We start from the raw sequence: 24,279 nt of genomic DNA on the forward strand, positions 1-24,279 counted from the left end.
GACATACAACTTCAGGTCAACCTTCACACCACACTAAATGAATGTTTCCAGAAAAGCAGCTGAGAAATGTGTCCTGCAGAATCCCAGGCTGGCTTTCCTTTTGTCCATCAATTAACTACACAACTGTGGGGCATAGTTAATGCCCTGGGCCCAGCCTTTATCTTCCTAACCCCTCTTTTCTGGTATCTCCTGTTAAGGCAAGTCCTCATAGGGAGGAAAAGCCATTGCTAAATAAAGCCAGAGCATGATTTGCTCCGTCCTTCCCTCACTGAGTGTCCTAGAAACCACTTGCCTCTCCAGCTTCCTCCGAGAGCCTCCTGTGGCCAAGACTGATGGAGATCAGTGGGAAAACACTCAGCATCCCTGGTGTCACCAGGACAAGTGGGTGGAAGGATGTCAGGAAATGCCTCAAATATACTGAAATAACAAGTAACTGTAATTCTTGAGAGAGCCCGAGGGAAGAGTGAAGATAAAACACAACAGTACACCGGTTCCTTTCTGCTTAGCTCGTCTGGTATTATGCACATACTGGGCATCTCAGTAAAAAAACGCTTACGCCATTCAGGGTACTGTCAGAAACAGCGCAGAGAGCGACATTCCACCCACCTAGGTTTCCTGCTAATCCCTCCCCAAAGCCATCTTTCTCATGCATCTAAAAACATTGTATCATTTACTGAACAATTACTAATGTGCTTAAGACTTTATCATTTGGGGCTGGAGAGATGGCTCAGTGGTTAAAAGCACTGTCTGCTCTTCCAGAGGTCCTGAGTTCAATTCCCAGCAACCACATGGTGGCTCACAACCATCTGCAATAGGATCTGATGCCCTCTTCTGGTGTGTCTGAAGACAGCTACAGTGTACTCATCATAAACATAAAATAAATAAAATCTTAAAAAAATTCCATTAAAAAAAAAAGACTATATGGTTCAACTCTAGATACTATGATAACCCTGAGATGGGCATTAGTTTCCTATTTAGAGAGAAACATCCAGATAAGGAGAAACACTAGCAACTCACCAAGCTGTCTGTGGCTAATTAGCAACAGAGCTGGTTTCTGCAAGTAAGGCTCCAGGTCCTTAGACATGGTTGTCTTCCAGCCCTCTCCTTCAGCTATCCTGCGAATCGTCAGAGAGCCACTCAAACGTGACTTCCCGGCTGCTACTTTTGTGCATACTTTTAAACAGCAATGTAAACTTCTCCTTAACTTTCTTAATCTTGGCACTAATTGCTAAGTGACCTATCACTGTTAAGACTGTGGTCAAATCTGTTAAACATAAAACCAGAGTCTTCAAGGAAATAATTAACAAGGTAATTTACCTGCACTCAACATGAAATAGCCCTTCTGGTCACATGATGTTCTCTCCCACTTTCCTCAAGCCTTCAGAGTGTCTCCTCCAAACCAATGAGGTGCCAACTAGGTGTAAGGAGATAACAATCTAGAACATTCCTTATCTTGGTTACGGACCTAGCCTTTGATGGCTGAGCCATCTTCCCAGCTTGACCTTATTTCTAAGTGTGCTTTTGTTTTCATAATAAAAGCAGAGGGGAAGAAGGGAGATGTTTCCTGAGAGCTAATCTTCCAACACACACTTCTGCTAACAAGCTCCAATGGCTGTACTTACAGCTGTGATAGCACAGAAAAGGCTTAACAGTAGTCAGTTTCCATCAAGGGGGGGTGGTGGTGGTTGGTGGTGGCACACAACTGTAATACCAACACTCAGGAGGCAGAAGCAGATGGAACTCTGAGATCAAGGTTAGCCTGGTCTACAGAGTGAATTCCAGGACACCCAGGGCTATACAGAGAAATTATGTGTGTGTGTGTTCGTGTGCGTGTGTGTAGGAGGTGCCGAGGAGGGGACAGAGACAGGAGAATGGCAAATTTGAGACTACCAAAATCTTGCCTCACAGAGAGCAATTGCAAGAGTAAGTAAGCCATAAAATATGACCTGAGGCAGGCTGGAGAGATGGCTCAATGGTTAAGAGCACTGGTTCCTCTTCCAGAGGTCTTGAGTTCAATTCCCAGCAACCACATGGTGGCTCACAAACATCTATAAGGGGATCTGATGCCCTCTTCTGGCCTGTGGATGTATATGCAGCAGAGCATTCATGTATTTAAAAAAATTAAAATAATGAAAAGAACCGAGCACCAAATAGATGAATAAGATTATTTTTCAAAATGTTGCATTAAGATATGTGTACTTATTGGCTATTAAATTTACTATGCAATAATTTGAGTTGTGGTGGCAGAGTCTGCAATAGCAGGCTCGGGAGGAAGCTGAGGCTGGATTGCCCTGAGTTCAAGGCCAGCCTGAGCTACACATTTTAAAGAGCTAGACCATTTTAAAGAAGTGCATTTAAAAGTTGGAATTATAAACTTTGAATGTGACCTGGCTGTGGCACCACAGTGTAATTCCAGGCTCAGGAGGGTGAGGCATGAGAATGGTGGGTCTGAGGTGAGTCTGGACTACAGTATGATAGACCCCATCTCAGACAGCAGCACCCCTTCCCTCAACCATAAAATCTTATAATACTTAAACACATGTAACTCAACTTTTATCTTGCTCTGAGAGTTCCTTAGTTATATGAAATATTAAGTTATCATCCATGCCAACATCAGTGTTGTTTAGCATAGGAATATTACAGATTTTTCCTCAGCTTGGAGGGGAAACAGTTGTCAATAAAAATTTAAGAATCAAAATGTTTTCGGGGCAGTGGTGGCGCACGCCCTTAATCCCAGCACTTGGGAGGCAGAGGCAGACAGATTTCTGAGTTTGAGGCCAGCCTGGTCTACAGTGTGAGTGAGTTCCAGGACAGCCAGGGCTACACAGAGAAACCCTGTCTCGAAAAAAAAAAAAAAAGACTCAAAATGCTTGAAATGAAGTCTAAGAATCTAGCAGATCTGGTAAGTAAGATCTAATTAGAAACTCACAGCCCTCCTCTAGCCTCCACTCAGGTTTAAGATGCTGTTGCCCAATTCAACTAGGGTACCTAATTCACTGAGTCTTCCAGTAAAGATGCTGGTGGAAGCATTATGTAGACAGAGGGGACTTGATCCAGCCCCTAGTAGTGCAGAAATGCCAGAGAAACATAAAGGTTTACCTGCCTGTAGTAGCCAGAGGCTCCTTTTTAAGTAAACCTCTGATTGGAGAATGACCAAACTGGCCTACACACGGGTGCAGTAGTGTAGACTAAAAGGCACTCAAAACTATCTGTGCTAAGGGCCACGTTTGATTCCGCACTCCTCCTCCTAAATGGAGCACCCTACTGAGGGCTTCCTGGGGTAAGAGCACAGTCTTCCAGGGCTCAACAGAAAAGCAACCCGGTCACTGTAGAGCTCAAACTCACTGTCTGGCAATGTGGCTCTTAACAGAATATAATGAAACATTTATATCACCTTCAACTAAAACCTGATTGCTTAGAAAGCTTTTAGTTGTTAGTGAGCATATATATCAGCTCCAATATATAAACATAAAAAGACAGCTTAGACAAAATACAATGATTACTTTGAATTTTAAATAAACTGATTCCATATACAAGAATTCCCACATACTGAAAAAATGGCACTGAAGTTAAAGGGAAAGTAATGTGAAGACCCAGGAATCAATCATGGGGCAGAGGTGTAGTTTGGAAGTTGAAAGATTAGCCTCATGGCTGAAGGAGGCCTCCTGTGCAGACAGGATGTGTGTGTCCGTGTGTATTTACCTGAATGAAGTCAAACCACAGGAAACCCTAAGATAAAACTATGTCAAACATTTTATTTGCATTTTATGTTTGGTAGATTTAAATAGAACAAATTTGTTGAACAGATTTTTTTAATACAATATCTAAATGTACAAGGACAACCAATTAATAGGGAAACCCCATAAATTGATGTTTTAACAAAGTATTACAAACTGTTGTAAAGACTGTATGCTTGGATTTAAAAGAACCCCAATAGATGAATAGTCTTACATTAAACCTTGTAGACTAACCAATTGCTCTGTATAAAACCAATACATCATAGTGGGAGGGATACGCCCTTGGGGTTCCCTTCTCCATCTCTCATTGGTCGACCGTCTCTTAAATGGGAAAATAAAATTGAACTTATATTAGCAAATGAAAGTGCAAATTTGTACAGCAGGGCTGAGCAGCAAGAGTGAAGAATGACAAGACAGGAGAAGCTGATGGTCGCTATACACCGAGGACATCTGTGATGGTCCTTGTCCCCCAATGTTAACATGACATCATTTATTTTTCATTGCTCTGGAACGAGCAGAACCAAATTATTTGATCTAAAGGAATATTAAATATTTACTTCCCCCACATCATTTGTGATCATGTAAGGCAAAGAGAGAGAAGTCCCACCATCACTGGGGGCGGCAGCAGCATGTAAACGTCAGAGAGCCCCACAAGGACATCCACGCTCCCTCGGCAGCAGGCGGAGTGCATCTACAAGAGCAGGTCTGCACCCTGTCTTGTTCTGATTTATCTAGCTGAAGAAAAAGCTTTTATAAATACATCACTTAAGAGGACAGCTGAGCCAGGCAGGGTTGGCACGCGCCTTTGATCTCAGCACTCAGGAAGCAGAGGCAGATGGATCTCTGGGAGTTCAAGGTCAGCCTGGTCTACAGAGCCAGTTCTAGGACAGTCAGGGCTACACAGAGAAACTCATTCTCTAAAAAGTAGGAAAAGACAAAAACAAAAACAAAAAACAAAGAGGACAGCAAACTATTTTCTTGCTCTGAAAAAAATGTTTTCACATTTTCAAACTTGTCAGTGTAGTTCCGTAGAAGGAGTCTCAGAAGACTGTGGCAGCGGGGTTCAGGATGCCATGGTGAGCGGGGTCTTCAGGATGCCGTGGTGAGCGGGGTCTTCAGGATGCCGTGGTGAGCGGAGTCTTCAGGATGCCATGGTGAGCGGGGTCTTCAGGATGCCATGGTGAGCGGGGTCTTCAGGATGCCGTGGTGAGCGGGGTTTTCAGGATGCTGTGGTGAGTGGGGTTAGCCTGGCCACCTTCTGTCTCTGCAAACTGCTTTTGCAGTAAGTATTATTTAACCAATCAGATTTGTTTAAATACCCTCCACTCACTCTATGTGGAGAGTAAAGAGGTACTCATTGTCAAGTATTACATTGTAAAAATGTATTTTATTTTTGCCAATCTTACATATTGAAGTTTAAAAATGAAAAAAAAAATCTATGTGATAATCATGCCTTGCCAGTCCATTTCTTTTTATAATAAAATGGTCTTTTGTTTTTTTAAAGAACACAGAAAAATATTGATTTACTAGGAAGGAACAAGTTGGAAAATACCATCTCAGGGTATCAGATTAAGGAGCATTTCTTCCTCTTGGCGAAAATGACTAGAAAAGCTACTGAGTCTGTTGTCTTTAGCTGTCTTTAATACGTCTTTTAAAAATGACGGTCAAGAACTCTTTAGAAAACCAGAGGGAGGTGAAATTCCATTTCTTGTAGAAAACGTTTGCTTTGGTTCTTCAGAGGACATGCTCATATAACTTCTAATGAAGGAACAGAAAAGAGAACAGATTAATGTGACCCATCTAAAATTGACTACTCTGGCAATATCTTATATTTGTAAAAAAGAAAGCCCCACCATGCCCTTATCTATAGCATCCTAGAGAAGAACAAGCAGTTGTGCTAGAAGTATAGCTCAGTGGCAGAGGGCTTGCCTAGGGTGCATGAGGCTCTGGGTTAGATCCCCAGCACCACAAAAACACAGCCAAACAAACATAAAACTAGGAGACTGTGTTAGGGTCCATAAGCATGTGCAAAGACAGTACTAGGAAAAATGCAGACCTTTTCCATTCAGCTTAGAGAATATCACTGACTTAGAAATACCATGCTTAGATAATTTAAATCCATAACCTCTAAGAAAACTACATTTGTCTTGTATCCTCAGTGTTCAACGCTTAGGGCTCCAAACTTCAACGGAAGACGAAGGAATGTTTATAAATAAATGGTCACCCAAAGGAACAGTGTACCACTTAAGATTGGAGCCTAAACTACTTTTTGGGGAAAGATGGCGGACAGTAAATGCCAGGTGGAGTTTCTTCTTCCCTGCAAATCAGGAAGCAGCAGATGCAGAGTTTCCACCAGCAGAACATTAAAGGTTTTTTTTATTTTTTATTTTATTTTATTTTTTTGGTTTCTTGAGACAGGGTTTCTTTGTGTAGTCCTGGCTGTCCTGGAACTCACTCTGTAGACCAGGCTGGCCTCAAACTCAGAAATCCGCCTGCCTCTGCCTCCCAAGTGCTGGGATTAAAGGCGTGTGCCACCATCGCCCGGCTCAGCAGAACATTAAACAGGCTGCTTTGAAGGCTTAGCAATCATGAGGCCAGGCCACAGAGGCTGTATGATCACTTTTACAGCCTAGAAGATGGATTTCACAAAGTCCAATAATACCCTAGAGGAGACAGGAGACTGGCTCCTCAGGGACGCCTTCCTAGTTAAAGTTGTTTTGCCTTCACAGACAGTTTGACCATAGTCCTCTACTGACTCCATTTCGGTAACTAGAATTTGGCCAGTTCTCTTCCTAGGAACAGTATGAAGAAATGCTGATGAGTGTGATCTGTTGGGACGGTAGGGAGACAAAACCCAGGCTTGCCAGAGCGCATGAGCGAGCTAGGCCTATCCCTGACAGAGCTGGGGCTGTGTTATGGAGCAGGCAATGACCACTGAATTAGTAAAATTTGATATGGCTCTTTGTTTTTATTCCTTGTATGGCTATTGTTCTTTTTGCACGAAGACTTCAGGCCAACTTGTCCTGAAGACTATATAAGAGAGGCACAGGCAGGCTCAGCCATCATGAGCACAGAGCAGAAGAACCTCAGGCTCAGTGAGATCCTGGTCTGGAGCTTGGTTCTTACTGTTGCTATCCTATCTGCATCGTTCTGTACTTCACAAAGACAGTAGTAACATGTGGACCATGGTTGCCAAACCCAAATGAGAGAAAAATGGCACGAGAACCCAAGGTGGTCTGTAAGTATTGATGGCCCACGGAAGAGGGACAAAGCCTGGTTTTATTTCCATTGAAGCTGGCCCAGAGGCGTCTATTCCAACATGGAGACTGTCTGGTGCCTCAGACTGACTGTGGGGGAAGCAGGAAGGGCCTAGATGTTGCCCAGAGCTTCTCAAAACTCAACTTCCACGATCACGCACAATCTTTTCTACAGTGGCTTACTTGTTCCCTCAAAGAACAAAACAAGCATTCATTCTCTCTTGGGTATCAGTTCTGACCATCAGAGCAAGCAGTTGATGACTAGCTCACCTGCGGTCTGTTGTGTCTGCACACCGTCTACCTGAGGTAGGGGCCCAAGTGTCCCTTCATCGTTAAAGGCCACAATTGGTTTCAAAGGAATTTCTGGGCTCTCACTGGTGACATCTAATCGGGATGCTTTTGATCCAACAGGCAAGTTTATAATTTCTTCAAAATTTTCACTTTGTACAGACATTCCATTTTCATTTGGCTGTTTTTCCAAATCTGGACAACTGGGGATGTGAAAGATCAAACATAGGATGAATTAAAATTAAGCTTATTTTTAGAACAAACAATTATTTCAAAATAAGTTTATGACTTTGAAATAAAATGGAAACTTGGGGCCATAAAGATGGTTCAGGAGGTGGAGGCACTTGCTGCCAGATGCTGCCAGCCCTGATAACCTGATTTGCTCCCAGAATCCACATAAAAGTGAAAGGGGAGAACATTACAAGATTGTCCCCTAGTTTCCACACATACGTGTCCTCCAATAATAATAATAATAATAATAATAATAATAATAATAATAATACATTGACTGTATCATTATTAGTAAATACGGATGGGGAGCTGTGACAAATTTGCATCTTTGATTCGAAAAACTTCTAACACCAAATAGGACACTTTGTTAGAACAAGTCATTACCAACAGAAGCAGCTCATCAGCTTTTCAATTTTTAATTTTTTTAATTTTGAGACAAGGTATCTCTACTTAGTCCTGGCTATCCTGGGACTTACTATGCAGACCAGATTGGCCTTGAACTCAGAGATCCACCTGCCTCTGCCAGGAATGAAAGACATGTGCCACCATGCCTGACTTTCAATGCTTAAAGAGAAATTAAATTACATTTATTTATTTATTTGTGTGTGGCACAGACACAGACATGCCATGGTGTGCAAGCAGAGGTCAGAGGGCAGCCTGGGGAGGCAGCTTTCTCCTTCTCACACGTGGGTCCTGAAGATGGAACTCAAGATCATTGGGACTGGGGACACTTACTTCTACCTGCTGAGACATTTTGCTCAATTTTTTCAATTCTGTGTGAGTCTGGGGATGGTGGCAGACACCTATATTTCTAGCACTCAGGAGGCAGAGGGCAGGAGGATCTCTGCAAATGAGGCTACCCAGGTCTACATAGTGAGTTACAGGTCAACCAGTGTGAGAATCTGATGCCCATAAAATTCTCTATGTTTTTAGTGGGGAATCTATTATGTAGGAAGAATATGGGTGAGGAGAGGGGCTTAGGGCTTGAACAAGATCCTGGCAAGGATGCAACAGGCAGGGAGAAATCCTCATGGGCTGGTGAGGATGTAAATTAGTTCTCATTGTCTCTGTATGAAGACAGGGTGTCTCAATCTGGAGATCAGGCTAGACTCAATGAAACATAGCCAAGGATAATCTTGAATTTCAGATATTCTTGTCTCAATATTCCAAGTTCTGGGATTACTAAGGTGTGCCACTGTGCTCCACTTTCTTGTTTTTGTTTTATGTATCTTTCTTTGTTGTTGAGTTGGGGGGGGGTCCTCACTCTGTAGCCCAGGTTGGCCTCGAATCCAATTTCTTTAGTCTTCTATGTATTGGAATTACAGTCACAAACCAACCATAATATCTGTTTTGGTTTTTAAACAGTCTTGCTATGTAGTGTTGACCTGTCTCAAATCTCCAATAATCTCCTGCCTCAGTTTCCTTAAGTCCTGGGGTTATTGTACCCAGTGTTTCCATACATCAAAAACACCAGCATTCGACACACTTAGTACAGGAAGAGTTGACTCTCCTTCCACCTCCCCTTCATCTCTGTTCTAAGCAGAGCTTTGAGCTCTCTCTGTAGTCCAAGTTGGCCTTGCATTTTTTTCCCTCTGCTTCAGATTTCCAAGAAGCCAGGACTGCTTCTTGGAATGATGCTGGCTATAATTTTCCTTAATACACACTCAAACCTCACCATGAAGAGTAAAGAAAAAAGTGACTTCCCTTTTCTTATTTAGAGTTACAAGTTCTACAAAAAAAATTAAGGAGACAACTTAAAAATAAACCTTCCAGTTAAAACTCTGGCATTCTACCTGGGTAGGATGAACACAGCAGTACTTTGTAATATACACACACATACATACCCCTCAGTGACTCGGTCGTTGAACTCACCTCTCTGTGGTCACTTCTGACTGCTGTGAAGCGACTCCATGTGGGCTCTCTGCAGACTCTTCACTTCCTGGAGAGCTCATGCATGGCAGTGCAGATACCTCTGCGCACAGCAAGGAGAACAAACAGTTACTAATGTGCTACCATCAAACCCACCCCCCCAGGAACCAGAACTTGGATACATGACCTGACTACAACGTACTGCCTGTGGACCATTGGACAAGTCAAACCCTAACCCTTCCTGGATAACAGTACCTGCCTGACAGACACTAAATGTGTTAACACGGGCAACGGTTTCACTGACTGAAGGGCAGAAATAGTTGTTACTATTATTCTTGTTTGTATGAAGTTCTGGACATAAACACTGAAATCAAACCAACTGATGAAGTGGCTAGCTGACTTGACTGGCTGACACAGGAAACTTTTACTGAAGGATTCAGAGCAAATCACCATAGAAGAGGAAGCCATATTTAATAAGCTCAGCTGAGTTCAGTCACACTTGGATGTGATTTCACAAATGGAGGCCCACAGTGTGTGTCCTTAGCTTTGCCACCTACTTTGCTACTCTACTGTTGGGAGTCCAGCTTAAGGCAACCTTATTGACTCAAATTTAGGGTGGGCTATATTAAAAAGTCGTTTAATCTTTGATAGCCTACATCAGCAGTAACGTTCTTGGAAATACCACATTATGCAATGGAGCTGGAGGAGCTGGTGCTCTTGAATTGGTTCAATTCTGAGCAAAGCAAAACAGAACTGTGAAAGGGCTAACATAGGCGTGTTCTCTGGACAAACATTAGTGCATCAGTGATTCGGGATGAGATTGAGACTATTCAAGAACCTCACACAGAAATGAAACCAATCCTAGATGGGTCTACAAAACCTAAGGCTGATTCCATTTGTATTTAAGCCACTTTTGTTTTAAAATCTCCAAGAAACAATAATTTGCCCAAAGACCACAGTTACAGGTTAAAGAACAAGTTACGATGAAATCAGCATGTTTTAAAGTGTACCGCTCTTTTGAAGTCAGGATTAAGAGAGATAATGTTTAAATATTTTATTCTAAGACTCATCATAAATACAAGTTATGAACACATAAATTTAAGCTGGAGATGTGATGTAGGCCTGTAACACTAGCCCTTGGGAGTCAGAGGAAGGAAGATAAGAAGTTCAAGATTTTCCTCAGGTACATGGTGATTTCAAGTCTAGACTGTCCTACAGGATGAGACCCTAGTTCAAACAAAATGCCCAAACACAAAATCCTGTCAAGATGTGTACATTTAAGGTCATCCATCAGACCAGTGGTTCTCAGCCTTCCTAAAGCTGCAACCCTTTCATACAGTTCCTCATGTTGTGGTGTCCCCAACCAGAAATACTTTTAGTTGCTACTTTATGACTGTAATCTTGCTACTGTTATGAGTTGTCATGTAAATATCTGCTCTTTGACTCCCAAAGGGGTTGTGACCCACAGGTTGAGAACCATTGCCTTAGGGGCTGGAGAGATGGCTCAGCGGTTAAAATCACCCATGTCAGGCAATTTGCAACCAGCTGTAACTCCTGATTTGACATCCTCTTCTGGCCTCTGTGGGTACACACATGCACACGTGCACTGACAGAAGAAATACCTCTCTCTCCAGTGAAAACTCCTTTGGCTATGTCACCATTTCTTTGCTCAGTGGTTTTCTAGAAGAAAGAAAGAAACCAACGTTGAATTCTAAATGGAAGTTCCTAGTGGTAGAGAGTGCTCACTGGATACCTACCTATAAGGACCTAGGTTTGATCTCTAAAGGGGGAGGGGGTGACTGAAAAGGAAATAAAGCCATATCAAGAACAGTTATAGCTAGCAGGGCACAGGCTTGCTGTCCCCAGCCCTTGGGGAGCAGGCAGAAATTGTAAGATGTCCAAGGTCATATTCAGTGAAGTCAGCCCAAGGGACAGAAGACTGCCCTCCCAGAACAAATGAGCAGCTACAGAGGCCATGCCAGCACCTTATCCGCTGTCTCTGTCCTCCTGGTTCTTCTCATAATCTCTTCAAGTCGCTGCAAAAAAGAACACAGAAGAGAGATGAGATACAGAAAGCACACCAGCCTGGCACATTCTGGTGATTAAAAAAAAAATCAGATTATTAAAATGAGGAAAAAATATAATTCACAGTTATTCGTCCTAATTGGAGTTATTAATAGAGGTTGAAACCATTTTAGCTCCTGTGGTAGAATAACTTGCTTTGGGGAAGGAGGAAATTCTGGCGGCTTTCTTGGAGCTAATACCAAGGGCCATTTCTTGGGCAAGGATAGAACATTTTGTTCCTGACCAAAGCACCAGTCTCTTGGCTTCGGGCAACTTGAGACCCAGAAAGGAAGCCAAACCAAGCCGGTTCCAGGTTTCAGCCCCAGCCCCTACCTTCTTCCTCTCCAGGCGCTCCTGCTCTTCCTTCTGGAAATGCTTCTCTCGTTCCTGCCGAGCCCTCTCTGCCTCCTCCCGGGCTCGGGCTTCTTCTTCTTTCTGAAAACAAATTGCTACTACTGCTTATCCCTAATCTGGCAACCCAGGCCCCTACACTGGTCAGGCAGGAAGGCAGGCAGAGACCATGATGGTACACAGCACCTTACTCATCTTGGAGACCACCTCTCCCACCCCCACAAACCCCTTCTGGAGCAGTGGCCCTCTGATGGTCTGGGAGCCAACCCCTGTGGAGCAGCTGCCGGTATGTGCTTTGCACCCTGCTCAGGTGCACACAGCCAGCGTCTGGGGCAGGGCCTACAACTGCTTTGTACCCCCACTCATCTGAGGACAGCCTCTGTTGAGGGCAGGGTCCACACCTGCTTCTGCACGCGCTCCACCTCCTCCCTCTCCCACCGCTCCCGCTCCTCCTCAGCCAGACGCAGCGCCTGCTCCTCTTTCTGTCGCGCCTGCTCAGCTTCCAGCCTGCGGGCTTCCTCTTCCCTGCGACTCCGCTCTTCAGCCACTCTTCGCGCCAATTCCTCTATCTTTTGTCTGGGAAAAGACAAGAATGAAGGCACTTCTTTGAAGAGAGGCCAGGTATGGCAAGGGCAGCAGTTCAAAGACCTGGAGGAAAGGCCCCACTTTGGCCACATTTTACTGCTCATCCTCCCTCTCCAGCTTCATTTGTCAGAAGCAGCATACAACCAATGACATGTGGGGGTCAGTTTATTTTTTCAGAGGGTCTACAACTCATCTTTAAAGGGAGAGACTTGAATATCTGAACATAGATGATTTTAGTAATAACCATTAACTTTAAGTAATCATACCTTCATAAGATATCGAACAAAAAATTACATGTATATGGGAATTTTGCCTGTATATTCCCATATGCAGGTTCTATATGTATGCTTGGTGCCTGCAGGGTCCAGCTCAGGTCCTCTGGAAGAACAGTCAATGCGCTTAACTGAAAACCCATCTCTCCAGACCCAAGGGAACCTTTTAAAATGAAGTTAATAATGTCTTATATCAGGTCAGGGGGAAGCCAGGCCATGTAAGCTTCCGTGCAATGAAGGGTGTGCATAGCCAAGAGGGTGGCCCTCGGCACGCCCGAGGTCCCCCCCAGGGCTATCAAGAAGAGTTGTTACCATTAGCCTTATTAGGCCCAGGTGGTGTCTAATTAAGCATACCGTCAGAGTTAGCTTTAACTCTCAATTTGACAGTCTGAAGCCCTGAGTCTCTCAGTTGAGGAATTGTCCAGATCAGACCGGAATGTGGGCGTGTCTGTGGGGGGATTGCCTTGGCTGTTAATTATGTAGCAGAGCCTGTTCTGCTGCAGGCAGTGTTGTATATGAAGGCTAGCAATTCACAAGCCTGTGAGCGAGCCAGAGAGCAGCACTCCTCAGTGGTTTCTGCTTCAAGCTGCTTCTTGAGTTGCTACCCTGGCTTTCCTCACAGATGGACTCCTGACTGGTAAGTGTAAGCCAAATGAGCTGGTTCCTCCCCTATGTTGCTTCAGGTCAGAGTGTTCTATCACAAGGGCAGGATGACACCCGAACACTGTCTGCCTCGTTGGAGGAAGTGTGTCACTGGGGGATGGGTTTTGGGGTTTCAAAAGCCCAAGTCAGGCCCAGTGGCTCTCTCTTCCTGCTGCTGTGGATCTGACTATTGAATTCTAAACCGCTTCTCTAGCACCATGTCTGTCTGTGTGCTGCCATGATGAGAATGGATTACACCTCTGAAACTGTAAGCCAGCTCCGATGCTGTTTTTTATCAGAGTTGCTAAGGTCATGGTGTCTCTTTACAGTAGTAAAACATAACTAAGGCAGAACTTGGTTCCAGGAGGATGGTATGTAGAGATATTCATTGTAAGGTGACAAATAAGTTATTGCACTTGGCCCCTCTCATCACCAAGAAAGAACCACAACATTTAGTGGGTCTATTCGGATTCTGGAGATAGCATATTCCTCACTTGGGTGTGTTACTCCGACCCATATACCAAGTGACTCAGAAAGCTGCTAGTTTTGTGTGGAGTCTGGGACAGGAGAAGGCTCTTCAATAGGTCCAGGCTGCTCTACCACTTGGACCATATAATCTAGCAGACACGATGGGACTTGAAGTGTCAGTGGCTGCTTGGGAACAAGGGATGCTGTTGGGAGCCTTTGGCACGCCCCTGTAGGTGAATCACAGAAGAGACCTTTGTGATTTTGGAGCAAGGCTCCATCATCAGCTGCAGACAACCATTCCCTTTTTGAAAGACAGTTCTTGGTCTGCTATTGGGTCATAGTGGAAACTGAACATTTGACAATAGGCCACTATGTTACCATGAGACCCGAGCTGCCCATCATGAGCTGGGTGTTATCTGAGCCACCAAGTCATAAAGTAGGTTGTGCATAGCAGCCACCTATTATCAAATGGAACACGCCCAAGCAGATTCTGAAGGCACAAGCAAGTTAGATGAACAAGTTGCCCAAATGCCTATGGTTTCTACTCCTATTACAATGCCATCTGCTGCCCAGCATGCACCGGCAGCCTCATGGGTGTTTCCTATGATCGGCTGACTGAAGAAGACTAGGGTGTGGTTTACTGATGGTTCTGCATGTCATGCAGGCACCACCCAAAAGCGGACAGCTGCAGCATTACGGGGACAACTCTGAAAGACACTGGTGAAGGGACTTCACAGTGGGTGGAACTTCAGGTAGAACACATTTTGTTTAGAAGGAGGAATGGCCAGATACTCAACTATTCACTGACTCATGAGCTGTAGGCCATTGGGCTGGCTGGATGGTGAGGATCTTGGAAAACGCATGACTGGTAACTTGGTTAGAAACACATCTGGGGAAGAAGTATGTGGAGGGATCTCTTCAAATGGGCAAAAGAAGTGAAGATGTTTGTGTCCCATGTAAATGCTCATCAAAAGCTGAGGAGGAGTTCAGAAATCAAGTTGATAGGACGACCGTCCTGTGGACAGTCAGCATCTCTCTCCAGCCATCCCTGTCACTGCTCAATGGATACATGAACAAAGTGGCCATGATAGTGGAAAAATGGGGGTTAAACACGGCCTCAACTCCCTGGACTTCCACTCACGGAAGCTGACCTGGCTATGGATGCTGCTGTGCCCCAGAACTGCCAAGAGCAGAAACCAGGCACTGAGCCCCAGATATGACACCATTCCCTGGGGTGAGCAGCCAGCGACCTGACTATACTGGACCACTTCCTTCATGGAAAGGACAACGCTTTGTCCTTCCTGGAGTAGACACTTATTCTGGTTATGGATCTGCCTTTCCTGCATGTAAGGCTTCTTCTGCCAAAGGCCCCTCCTGGCATATGTCTGGCAGGCAATTCTGAAGTAGTTAAATATCTTTCTCACCAAGCTGAGGGGAGTCTTATCTGAACGAACACATATATTGGTATCCTGCAGCTTTATTGTGAAACAATGATAGTGAAGAAACTTTGAGTCTGAAGAAGTGTTTTCTGCGAAAGCAGACCTGACAGCTGCACCTTCACTGCGCGTATGGATCTGTGTGTGTGTGTGTGGCTGCACATACCTCCTCCAAGCAGTCAGAGAACAGAAAAGGCTACTTAAAATGTATGCAACTACTTGAATCAGATATCTTTTCTTCCCTTTAAACATTTTCTTATCCGTGTTGGTATGTTGCTATTCAGAAGAAAATTTGATTTTAAAAATAGTTCTGGGGATGTGGCTCAGTTGATAGAGTATTAGCCTGGCACAGATAGGTCCTAGGTTGGATACCCAGCATCAAGTAAACATAGGACTGTCACCTCCACACTCTGGAGGGAAGCAGGAGAAACCCAAGCTCCATGCTGTCTCTGGCTGTAGGGGAGGCCGGAGGGTACTAACACCCTTTACCTCTCCAGTTCTTCCTTTTCCTTCCTCTCCCTTTCCTCCTTCTCCCTTTGCTCTCTGGCTAGACGCCTCTTCTCAGCCAGCAGCCTTGTAGCCTCTTCTGGGTCGGTGGTGCCTGCAGAAGTCTTAGGAGCTACACCAACAGTCACAGTGGACAACGGTGCTGGGCCTGGGGCTGGGTCCGCAGCTGGAGCAGGGGCCAGGGTTGGAACGGGGGCTGAGTCTGGAACAGCTGTGCAAATAGGTACAAGGAGAAAACCAAGTGGAGTGAAAACCCAAGGAACAAAACAAAAACTGGCATTCTCCATGGCCCAGGCCCGGACTCATCGTTCTCAAAGAGGAGGGAACAAGTACCACTGTCTGTTCTCACGGCTTCACCGTATTCTGTCTATCTGTAGCCAAGCAACCGATAACAAAACTGCTCGTGGAAGTGAGACATCCAACAAAGCTCACACTCTGTCACCATGCCTTATTTTCACAGCAGTTAAATCAGTTAGCAATATCTACCAAATGTTTACCAAGGGCCCAATCAGGGTCTGTGGGAAGCCCCACTCTGAGCAGAATAAAGGCAAGGTTCTCCATTTGCCTTTTATTACAAGTATCTCTGTGCTTTGGTGACTTAGTTACCACAGCATCGAAGCCTTTTAATGGGCATCATTAGCACCCAGGCCACACCTGGGACTCAGGCTGGGCAGGTAGCACCCAACAAGGAGGCTCCTTTTATTTATTTTAATTAAGGTTTAAAATACCCTCCACCCCCTTTTTGGACACAGGATTTTTGTGTAGTTAGGGCTTGTTCAGAGCCAGTTCACGATCTTCCTGCCCCAGCTGCCTGACTTGGATCACAGGTGTGTACCATTACACTTTGCTAAGCAACTTCTCTTCTTGAAGCTGTGCAGGCACACAGCTTTAATCTCAGCACTTGGGAGACAGCCTGGGATACACGGTGAGACTGTGTCTCAAAGAATCTCCCCAGAGCTGCCTTGAGACCCTAGACACGAGGACGCAATAGCCTTGTCAGAGATAGGCACGTTAGCTGCCACAAGTCTGGCCCCAAGAGTGCTTTGAGAAAATGTTCTTCAACTGTGTTTACAGATTTAGTTGGGTGATTGAAGCCGGCACTTGAACAGTCTCATGACCGTACATGACGGGTGGCACTGGAGCCTTCATTCCCAAACCCTCCACTTCAAGATTACAGTCTGACAGTCTGCAGCTTTCTCTCCCTCTGCTTTCCAGTGGGATTGAGCCCACAGCCTCATGCACGCTGCAAGCACTCTAGCACAGAGCACCACACCCAGCCCTTTGTATACTTTCTGTTTAGTCTCACTAAGTTGCTCGTCTCAGACAGGCCTTGAACTTGAGATCCATGAGCTTCAGCCTCTACCATAGCGAGGATTACCAGTAAGAAGTATAGACCCAGTCTTTCATAGCATTTTGCTGTGTGGGGTCGTTATCTTCCTTTGGAATGAAGCCAATACTGGGCTCTTCTTCCATTCTAACATTGTAACTTGTTCTTGGTTCCTACCCTCAAACCTCAAATTGTATTTTCTATGATAATAACTTTTAGCAAGAAAATACTGAATTCCTAGTTCCAGGTGACTCCAAACAACACGGACTTATTGCACAGAAGATAACGGCTAGGCCTTCTGATCTCTGTCGAACACTAAACCAGCGGTTCTCAAATCCAGTATGGAAGTGGCTTGATCCTCGAGCATATATTCTGAGCCAGTAGATCTGAGGTAAGGCCAAGGATTTGTCATTTGAAAAATTCTAAAAATATCAGTCTAGTATTTTTAGAAATGATTTGAAAATCTTTTCAAAAATACAGATTAGGCTGGGGAAGTCGCTCAGAGTGCTTGCCTGGCATGCACAGAGGCCAAGTCTAATGTCAAGGCCATCAAACCAGGCCTGATGACATATCCCTGTAAGCCTAGCAACTTGGGAGGAGGAAACAAAAGGGCAAGAAGTTCAAGGTCATCCTTGCCACACAGAGCATTCACAATACAGAGTGGTGGTGGTGGTGAGAGAGGAGAGAGAGAGAGAGAGAGAGAGAGAGAGAGAGAGAGAGAGAGAGAGAGAACAAGAGAGTATGTATTTCCTATGAACAGGGTAAGCGGGTAAGCACAGACAGCACCAGCCCATATCCCAGCACCAGCTGGTCTCTTCTTACCAGGGTCAGTTGGCTTCACAGGTGTCCCCTCTTCGACTGTGACCTCCTCTACCTTCACTAATGGCGCCCTGCCTTTTATTGAGGGCTCATTGGTTACTTTCTTCTCGGGGTCTTTTTTCTCAGGCTCTACTTTCACTTCTCTCTTGACAGGGCGGATGTTGCCAGGAGACGAGGAGTGGGCCTGAGTGGAAGCAGCTCTGACTGAGCCAGGAGACAAGGAGGATGCGGGTCGGGGTGTGCCAGGTAGATGAGGCATGGACTTGGATGGGAGCCTGGGCCACAGAAGACAAGGACAATGAGTGGTCAGGATGGGCTTACCAGAGCCCAGAACACCCACACATGTAAAACCAAGCAGACTTTCCGGTAGGAGTATTTTTCTCTTTGTGGTAAATGTGGAAAAGGAGCTGCTAACGAGGCCCAGTTCAGAGACAGCTTGTGTCCCCTCAGTCAAAGACAAGTGGTGAGGGCTGAAGGTCACTCTCCAGTGTGGACACGCCCATCCACCGCCACCACACTCACCAGAGGCGGGCCGGAGCTGGTGACCTCGATTTGAGATTCGATGGAGACAGAGTCCTGCGGACACCAGGGGAAACGTGGAAGGGAATGTGTTCTCTTTCTCGCTCTCTTTTATGGCTCTAGGGTCAGAGGAACTCAATAATTAGAATTTTCATAGTAATGATACCCAATGACAAACTACAAACCATCTAGTGTTTTAAGAATTTAAGGCAATTTCTAAACTACGTCATACAGATCCACTCCACTGTAGGACAAGGCCCCTGTCTGCCAACAACTGAACAGTATATAATTGAGTCAACACAGATGACAGGAATAAAGTAGACCTGATGATTTGAATTGTTTCGTCAGAAAGGGTTTGAAGGGAGTAAAGGGGGAAATGATGTAATTATATTATAATCTCAAGAAAATAAATGACAAAAAATTATAAACTTTTAACAAGTGTCTATGCTCTCTAACATTACCTGGAATTATTTTACCTTGTCTCTCCCTTTTGTTTTTGATTTTGTAATTTTTCTTTTTGCCATACTAAGGATTAAATCCCAGGCTTCATACAAGGCAAGTGTCCTACCACTAAGCCACACTACCAGCCCCATTTAAAAAAACCTTTAAGTGCATGTTCTACTTTTTTATTCTTTAGCAGTTTTCTTCTGCTTTGGAAAATACCATCGCTCAGTCATTTATTTACATGTCTGTTATTTCAGATACATGGTCCCCTTTTATGTAGCTTTTGTAGACAAGTCTTTACATAAGGGCCCCTTTTTCCCCCAAGGAAAGTGGAGCTAGGGTGAGGAAGTGTAGGTTACTCTTTCCTAAAAGGAGTTCCAAAGGTGAGTGGAGACATCAGCTCTCTCCCCTGACGGCTGCCTAGTGCTCAGCCAGAGATCTGGCCAAATGTACAAAGAGAAGACTAGTGATGTGTTCTGAGGTTCTGAAGTCAACAGGGAAGAGTGGAGAGGAAACAGAAGGGAACAAGAGGAAGCCTGGGTATTTGAAGAATCTCAAGCTGAGGAAGTGGGGAGGGGGAGAGAGAGAGGGGGGGGGAGAGGGAGAGGGAAACGACAGACAGACAGACAGACAGACAGACAGACAGACAATGGAGGAGGGAAGGAACAAAGGGCAGAAAGAGAGGAAAAAACTAGAAAGATCTGAGACTCTGGGCGGTTATGGGTGGCAGGGAGGCTGGCCAGCACCTCTGGCTAATCCAGTACAAGGGAACAAGGGACAGGCAGATGGCACCTAGCCAGGGCTGCCAGGGTACCCGTCTCCTTTCTACTAGGAGCAACCACAATGCTCCCTCTCCTCCTCTTCTGAGTTCCTTTAATTATGTCTCCCAACTTCTGGACAGTACCCCAGCTGGCTGACTGGGCTGCAAGTGGAGAAAACGTCTGATGTCTCCACTGGCTCTGCTGAGTTCCTATCACAGAAGAACTGAGGGCAAAGGGGATCTTCCCACGGTATGGGGGCCAGGTCTAGATCAACCCAGTCACATGGCCACCCTCTGTCCCAATTCATTCCTCAAAGGCAGGTGGGGCCTTGAAGGACACGTGCAGTCTCTGGGTGGTAAAAAAACTGCAGCCACCAGATGGGTTCCCTCCTGGGCCACATATAGAGAGGCCCATATGCCTCGGGGAGACTGGAACGAGGGAGGAGGGCCCGCCTCTCTTCCTAAGGGAGATGAAGTCTTCTTCCTTTAAAAACGTTTTAAAACATACATTTTTTTTATATTTGTTTACTCCTCTGTGAGTGTATGTCTGTGTTGAGTCAAAGGACAACTTGTGAAAGTCAGAGTTGGTTTTCTCTTTCCATGTGGGCTCTGGGGATAAAACTGGGATCATCATGCTTCCCAGCAAGTACCTTTACCTGGTGTGTGTGTGTGTGTGTTTAGAGACAGAGTCTCTGGCTGTCCTGGAACTTACTATGTAGACCAGGGTGGCCTTGAACTCCTTGAGATCCACCTGCCTCAGCCTCCTGAGTGTTGGGATTGAGGATGCGTGCCACCACTTGTAGCTTGTGAAAACATTTTGATGTGGCTTAGATAAGATCAAGGAGCGCAGAGTGAGAATATCAAAAAGAGGAACACAGTGTGAGGCACTCGGGGCTAACTTTGACTATCTGGGTTTCCTATGCTCTTGACAGTCTTCATCAAGGTGACAGTGAACTGGCAACGGCTGGGACTCTGTCCTCCTCTTTTCAGTTCTTCTGCTGCCTTACACTCAGCCACCTGTCTGGGCACCACACACACAGAGGCACTGTGTGAGTTAATGGGTAGCAATTGCTACAATCATCCTTCCTCTGAACCCTTTCCACAATGCTTAGAGCACACACGTTGCTCAAGTCATCCGGCTGCTGACCAGTACGCAGGGACTTTACAATATCTGAAAAAGAACCAACTGAGTCTCTCAGATTTCCTGATTTTAAGACATATTTTAAAGCAGTAACAGTTAAAGCAGCATAGTACTGGCGTGTAGATGCAGGCATGCAGAACAACTGAACAGAATAAAGTCTAGAAGCTGTAGAGACCGGGGCCACTCAACAAGGGAGGACAGTTTTCAGCAAATGGTACCAAGGAAGTAGTATATTCACATGAACAACAGTGAAACTGGACTCTTCCCTTATGCAATAAATATGAACTCAAAATGGATGAGCTTAAAACTAAAAAGGGGCTAACATCCAGAAAAGTTTCATATCATGGGACCTGTTACTAATTTATAAACCCAAAGCACAGGCAATAATAAAAAAATGGACACATGAACATCAAACAAAAATTTCTATAGCTCAAAAGCCACAAAAGACTGAACAGACCACCTATGCCTATATGGCTGGGAGCCATTACTTAGAATAAACTACTAACTCCCACAATGCAATAATCTGTTACCTGACTTAAAACCAGCCTGAGCTGGTGACAGGTTCAGTGCAAAAGCCCTTTCATGATGTGCAAGGCCGACTGGATCATCAGAAACACAAACATACGCACACAAAAGCCTTTAGTAAACATCTCTCCAAACACTTACCAACTGCCATTGTCTACAAAAAATGTGCCATGCTACTGAGATGCAAAATCAAAGTCATGAGATATCACTCATATTTAGTAAATTGTGTATTATAAAAATAAATACAGGGCCGGGTGGTGGTGGTACACGCCTTTAATCCCAGCACTTGGGAGGTAGAGGCAGGCGGATTTCCGAGTTCGAGGCCAGCCTGGTCTACAGAGTGAGTTCCAGGACAGTCAGGGCTACACAGAGAAACCCTGTCTTGAAAAACCAAAAAAATAAAAAAATAAAAATAATAATAAAAAAAACAAATAAAAACAAATACAGAAAATAGCAAGTGTTGGTGTGGAGAACATGGAATCCTTATGCATGATAGGAACAAAGTGGTACCATCACTAGGCAAAACAGTTCAGCAGTTCTTCAGAAACTTCCGTAGATTTAACATGATTCTGCAACTCCAGTCTTGGGTGTGCATGTACGCATGTGTATGCTGTGCCTCCACATGGATGCAAGTCACAGGCTTGTGCCTTCCTCAACCACTTCTCCTCCTTATATTTTGAGACAGGGTCTCTTACTGAACCTGGAGCTTGCCATGTCAGCTAGCCCAGCTGGCCAGCAAGCACGAGGATCTACCTGTCTATCCCCCAATGCTGAGTTAGCAGTGAGGCCACACGCAGCTCTGCATACTTGCGTGTCAAGCACTTTATACACTGAGCCATATCCCTAGCCTGTACACACTTTTTAAAAATTAAATATTCAGTTCATCTATACCATTAGCTACATTCCAGATATTCAACATAGTTAATCAGTACTAATTCCACGGTGTAGATATAAACATCATTTTCCTGACAGCAGCATTCCCTGAATACTTGATTGAAAGGCAATGAAAAGTCTAGTTGATCACACTCGGGAAGGCACTGACAGAACCACCAAAGCTCACAGGGTGACAGACTCTGTTGGCTACAGCCCTCCTTCTACCTTACTTTCAGAAGGCGTTTGAGATGCTTTCCCCTACTGCATGCACCCTTAAGTGTTCACTGTCACTTTTGGTCTGAAGCTTGGCTCTCCAAAGCATCATGAAGCTGGTGAAGTAGAAGCCCACAGACATCAAAGGTAGGTTCACCTTCGGCTACAGGGCAGTGAGCCTGTCTCAGCTATGAATCACACTGACACCTAAAGGGGCTCACAAAAAAATTTCCCATAGGCAAAAATCTTCAACTCTCACAGTCCTCAAACATGTCTCTAAGCAAAGCCTGCTAAAATATGGCCATCCTCTTCAAACACGAGAATTGCTCTGTCTGGCACAATTTTTTTTTTTTTTAAGGCTCTAGCCTCTGCAATCAGGATCACATTATCATCGATGCCAGGCAAGCAATGATATGAGCTGGACTGGGGACATCATGACTGAAGTCCAGGGTTCAAAGCCATAGAACAGTGTCTGCATCTTCCAACCACAGCACATAAGCTCACAGTTTAAACAAAGATGAAGGATTCCAAGAGACATACAAATGACCTCGCTGCATTTATAACATGCTCAGGGCACACATGCTAACTCAGGTATCCTTCACTTTAAATACCTGGGGTATGTAGCTCAATAGCCTTACACGAGTTGCCTACTGAGCAAAAACTGTATCCAAATCCGTCATCTGTGGCAGGCATACATACCTGGTTGAGTGAGTAAACCACTTTCAGAGTTTGGCCAGCTTTATGGTTGGGGTAAAAAGTCGGGGCAGCAAGCCAGGTCTACTTTCCTTCAAAGGTAACATAGTTTCTAACCTTGAAAATGTTTCCTAACCACTTATTTGTATAAAGGTCCCAGTGGAATAGGCCACTCATCTGTGCTTGAGTAAAGAACAGTTTCAAATGTTTTGGGAGAACAAAACCCCCAAGTGGGAGGCAGTGAGGAGTAGGAGTGCATAGCCAGCTAGGTTTATAATGGGTGAGATGGTGTGTAGCAGTCACCTGATCTTGTACCCAGAGTCCACCTTAGGGCAGAGCCCACTCTGCAGACAAACAGCACCGATTCCCACACACCAGCTTCTCCAGACACTACTCACCGCTGTCCCGTGAATGGTCCTCCTTCGTGCAGAGCCCTCAGGCGGTGTTACAAAGAGTTTTGGTCGCTCCACTGGGTTTCTAGAGTGTGCAGCTTTGAAGGGCATGATGATGGGGCTGCAAGATGCTGAACGAGGACAAACGGGGATAACTAGAGTGCAGGTGATTGGTTTTATACACAAGAGTGCCAGAGGAGCAGGCGAAGAGAGCCAGAGGCAAGTGCAGGAGAAGAAGACAGAAAGAAAAGCGGGGAGAAGATGTTATAACCTAACACGCCAGCCCTGAGATCCTCAACTCGCCCTATACCTGTAAACCTGTGACAGGCGCCCAGCTGACAGACCTGGAATATAATACTACTTGTTTGTTTCAGTTATGACTAAAGGCGCGGAAACAATCCGACTGTGGACAGTTGTGGCCTTGTATGACTACAGACCAATGGCTCTGAGAAGACCCTGTATCTATGATGCCATTTTTAAATGAAGACCAGCTTATGGACATATTTTTCCTACTTACTGCTACCATGAAACTAAAGCTAGAACCAGGAAGCATGTGAGCAGGCAAGTAAAGTCTATAACTGTCTCAGGAGCCAAGTTTAGGAGCCAGTGGAGGAAAGCAACCGAGATGTGTCCACTGACCAAGTCTTGCCAGGTGTTGAGACTTGTGTCAGGGACAGTTAAAAACAGCTGGAAACGATCTCTGTCATGAAGGCAAGCCGATATATACTTCTGCCCTGCCCCCAAGCCAAGGAGTAGAAAATATGGGGAGACAGGCTGTAATTATTTAAAATGGCAAGAAGAACATTAGTAGTGTTAGGATCGCCTCTGTGGCCAAATCATGGGGAGCAGTGACAGTCTTACTAAGG

The 24,279-nt window shown here is 45.0% G+C and overlaps 1 protein-coding gene across 1 annotated transcript in view; it reads right to left on the minus strand.

Annotated features, from left to right (window-relative positions):
- Window positions 1–4,691: 4,691 nt before the first annotated feature.
- Window positions 4,692–24,279, minus strand: part of Map7 (microtubule associated protein 7) — a 130,699-nt gene continuing 111,111 nt past the window's right edge. The window contains exons 8-18 of the mRNA XM_028782603.1: window positions 23,420–23,544; window positions 18,376–18,491; window positions 17,857–18,128; window positions 15,690–15,918; window positions 12,199–12,373; window positions 11,780–11,881; window positions 11,368–11,418; window positions 11,005–11,062; window positions 9,386–9,485; window positions 7,265–7,485; window positions 4,692–5,495 (exon numbers count right to left, since the gene is read on the minus strand). Coding sequence (XP_028638436.1) covers window positions 5,485–5,495; window positions 7,265–7,485; window positions 9,386–9,485; window positions 11,005–11,062; window positions 11,368–11,418; window positions 11,780–11,881; window positions 12,199–12,373; window positions 15,690–15,918; window positions 17,857–18,128; window positions 18,376–18,491; window positions 23,420–23,544 — 1,460 coding nt within the window. The 3' untranslated portion in view covers window positions 4,692–5,484. The remainder of the gene's footprint in view (window positions 5,496–7,264; window positions 7,486–9,385; window positions 9,486–11,004; window positions 11,063–11,367; window positions 11,419–11,779; window positions 11,882–12,198; window positions 12,374–15,689; window positions 15,919–17,856; window positions 18,129–18,375; window positions 18,492–23,419; window positions 23,545–24,279) is intronic.

This window comes from Grammomys surdaster, unplaced genomic scaffold (assembly GCF_004785775.1).
Source record: "Grammomys surdaster isolate TR1022 unplaced genomic scaffold, NIH_TR_1.0 806, whole genome shotgun sequence".
In the NCBI taxonomy this organism is placed as follows: Eukaryota; Metazoa; Chordata; class Mammalia; order Rodentia; family Muridae; genus Grammomys; species Grammomys surdaster.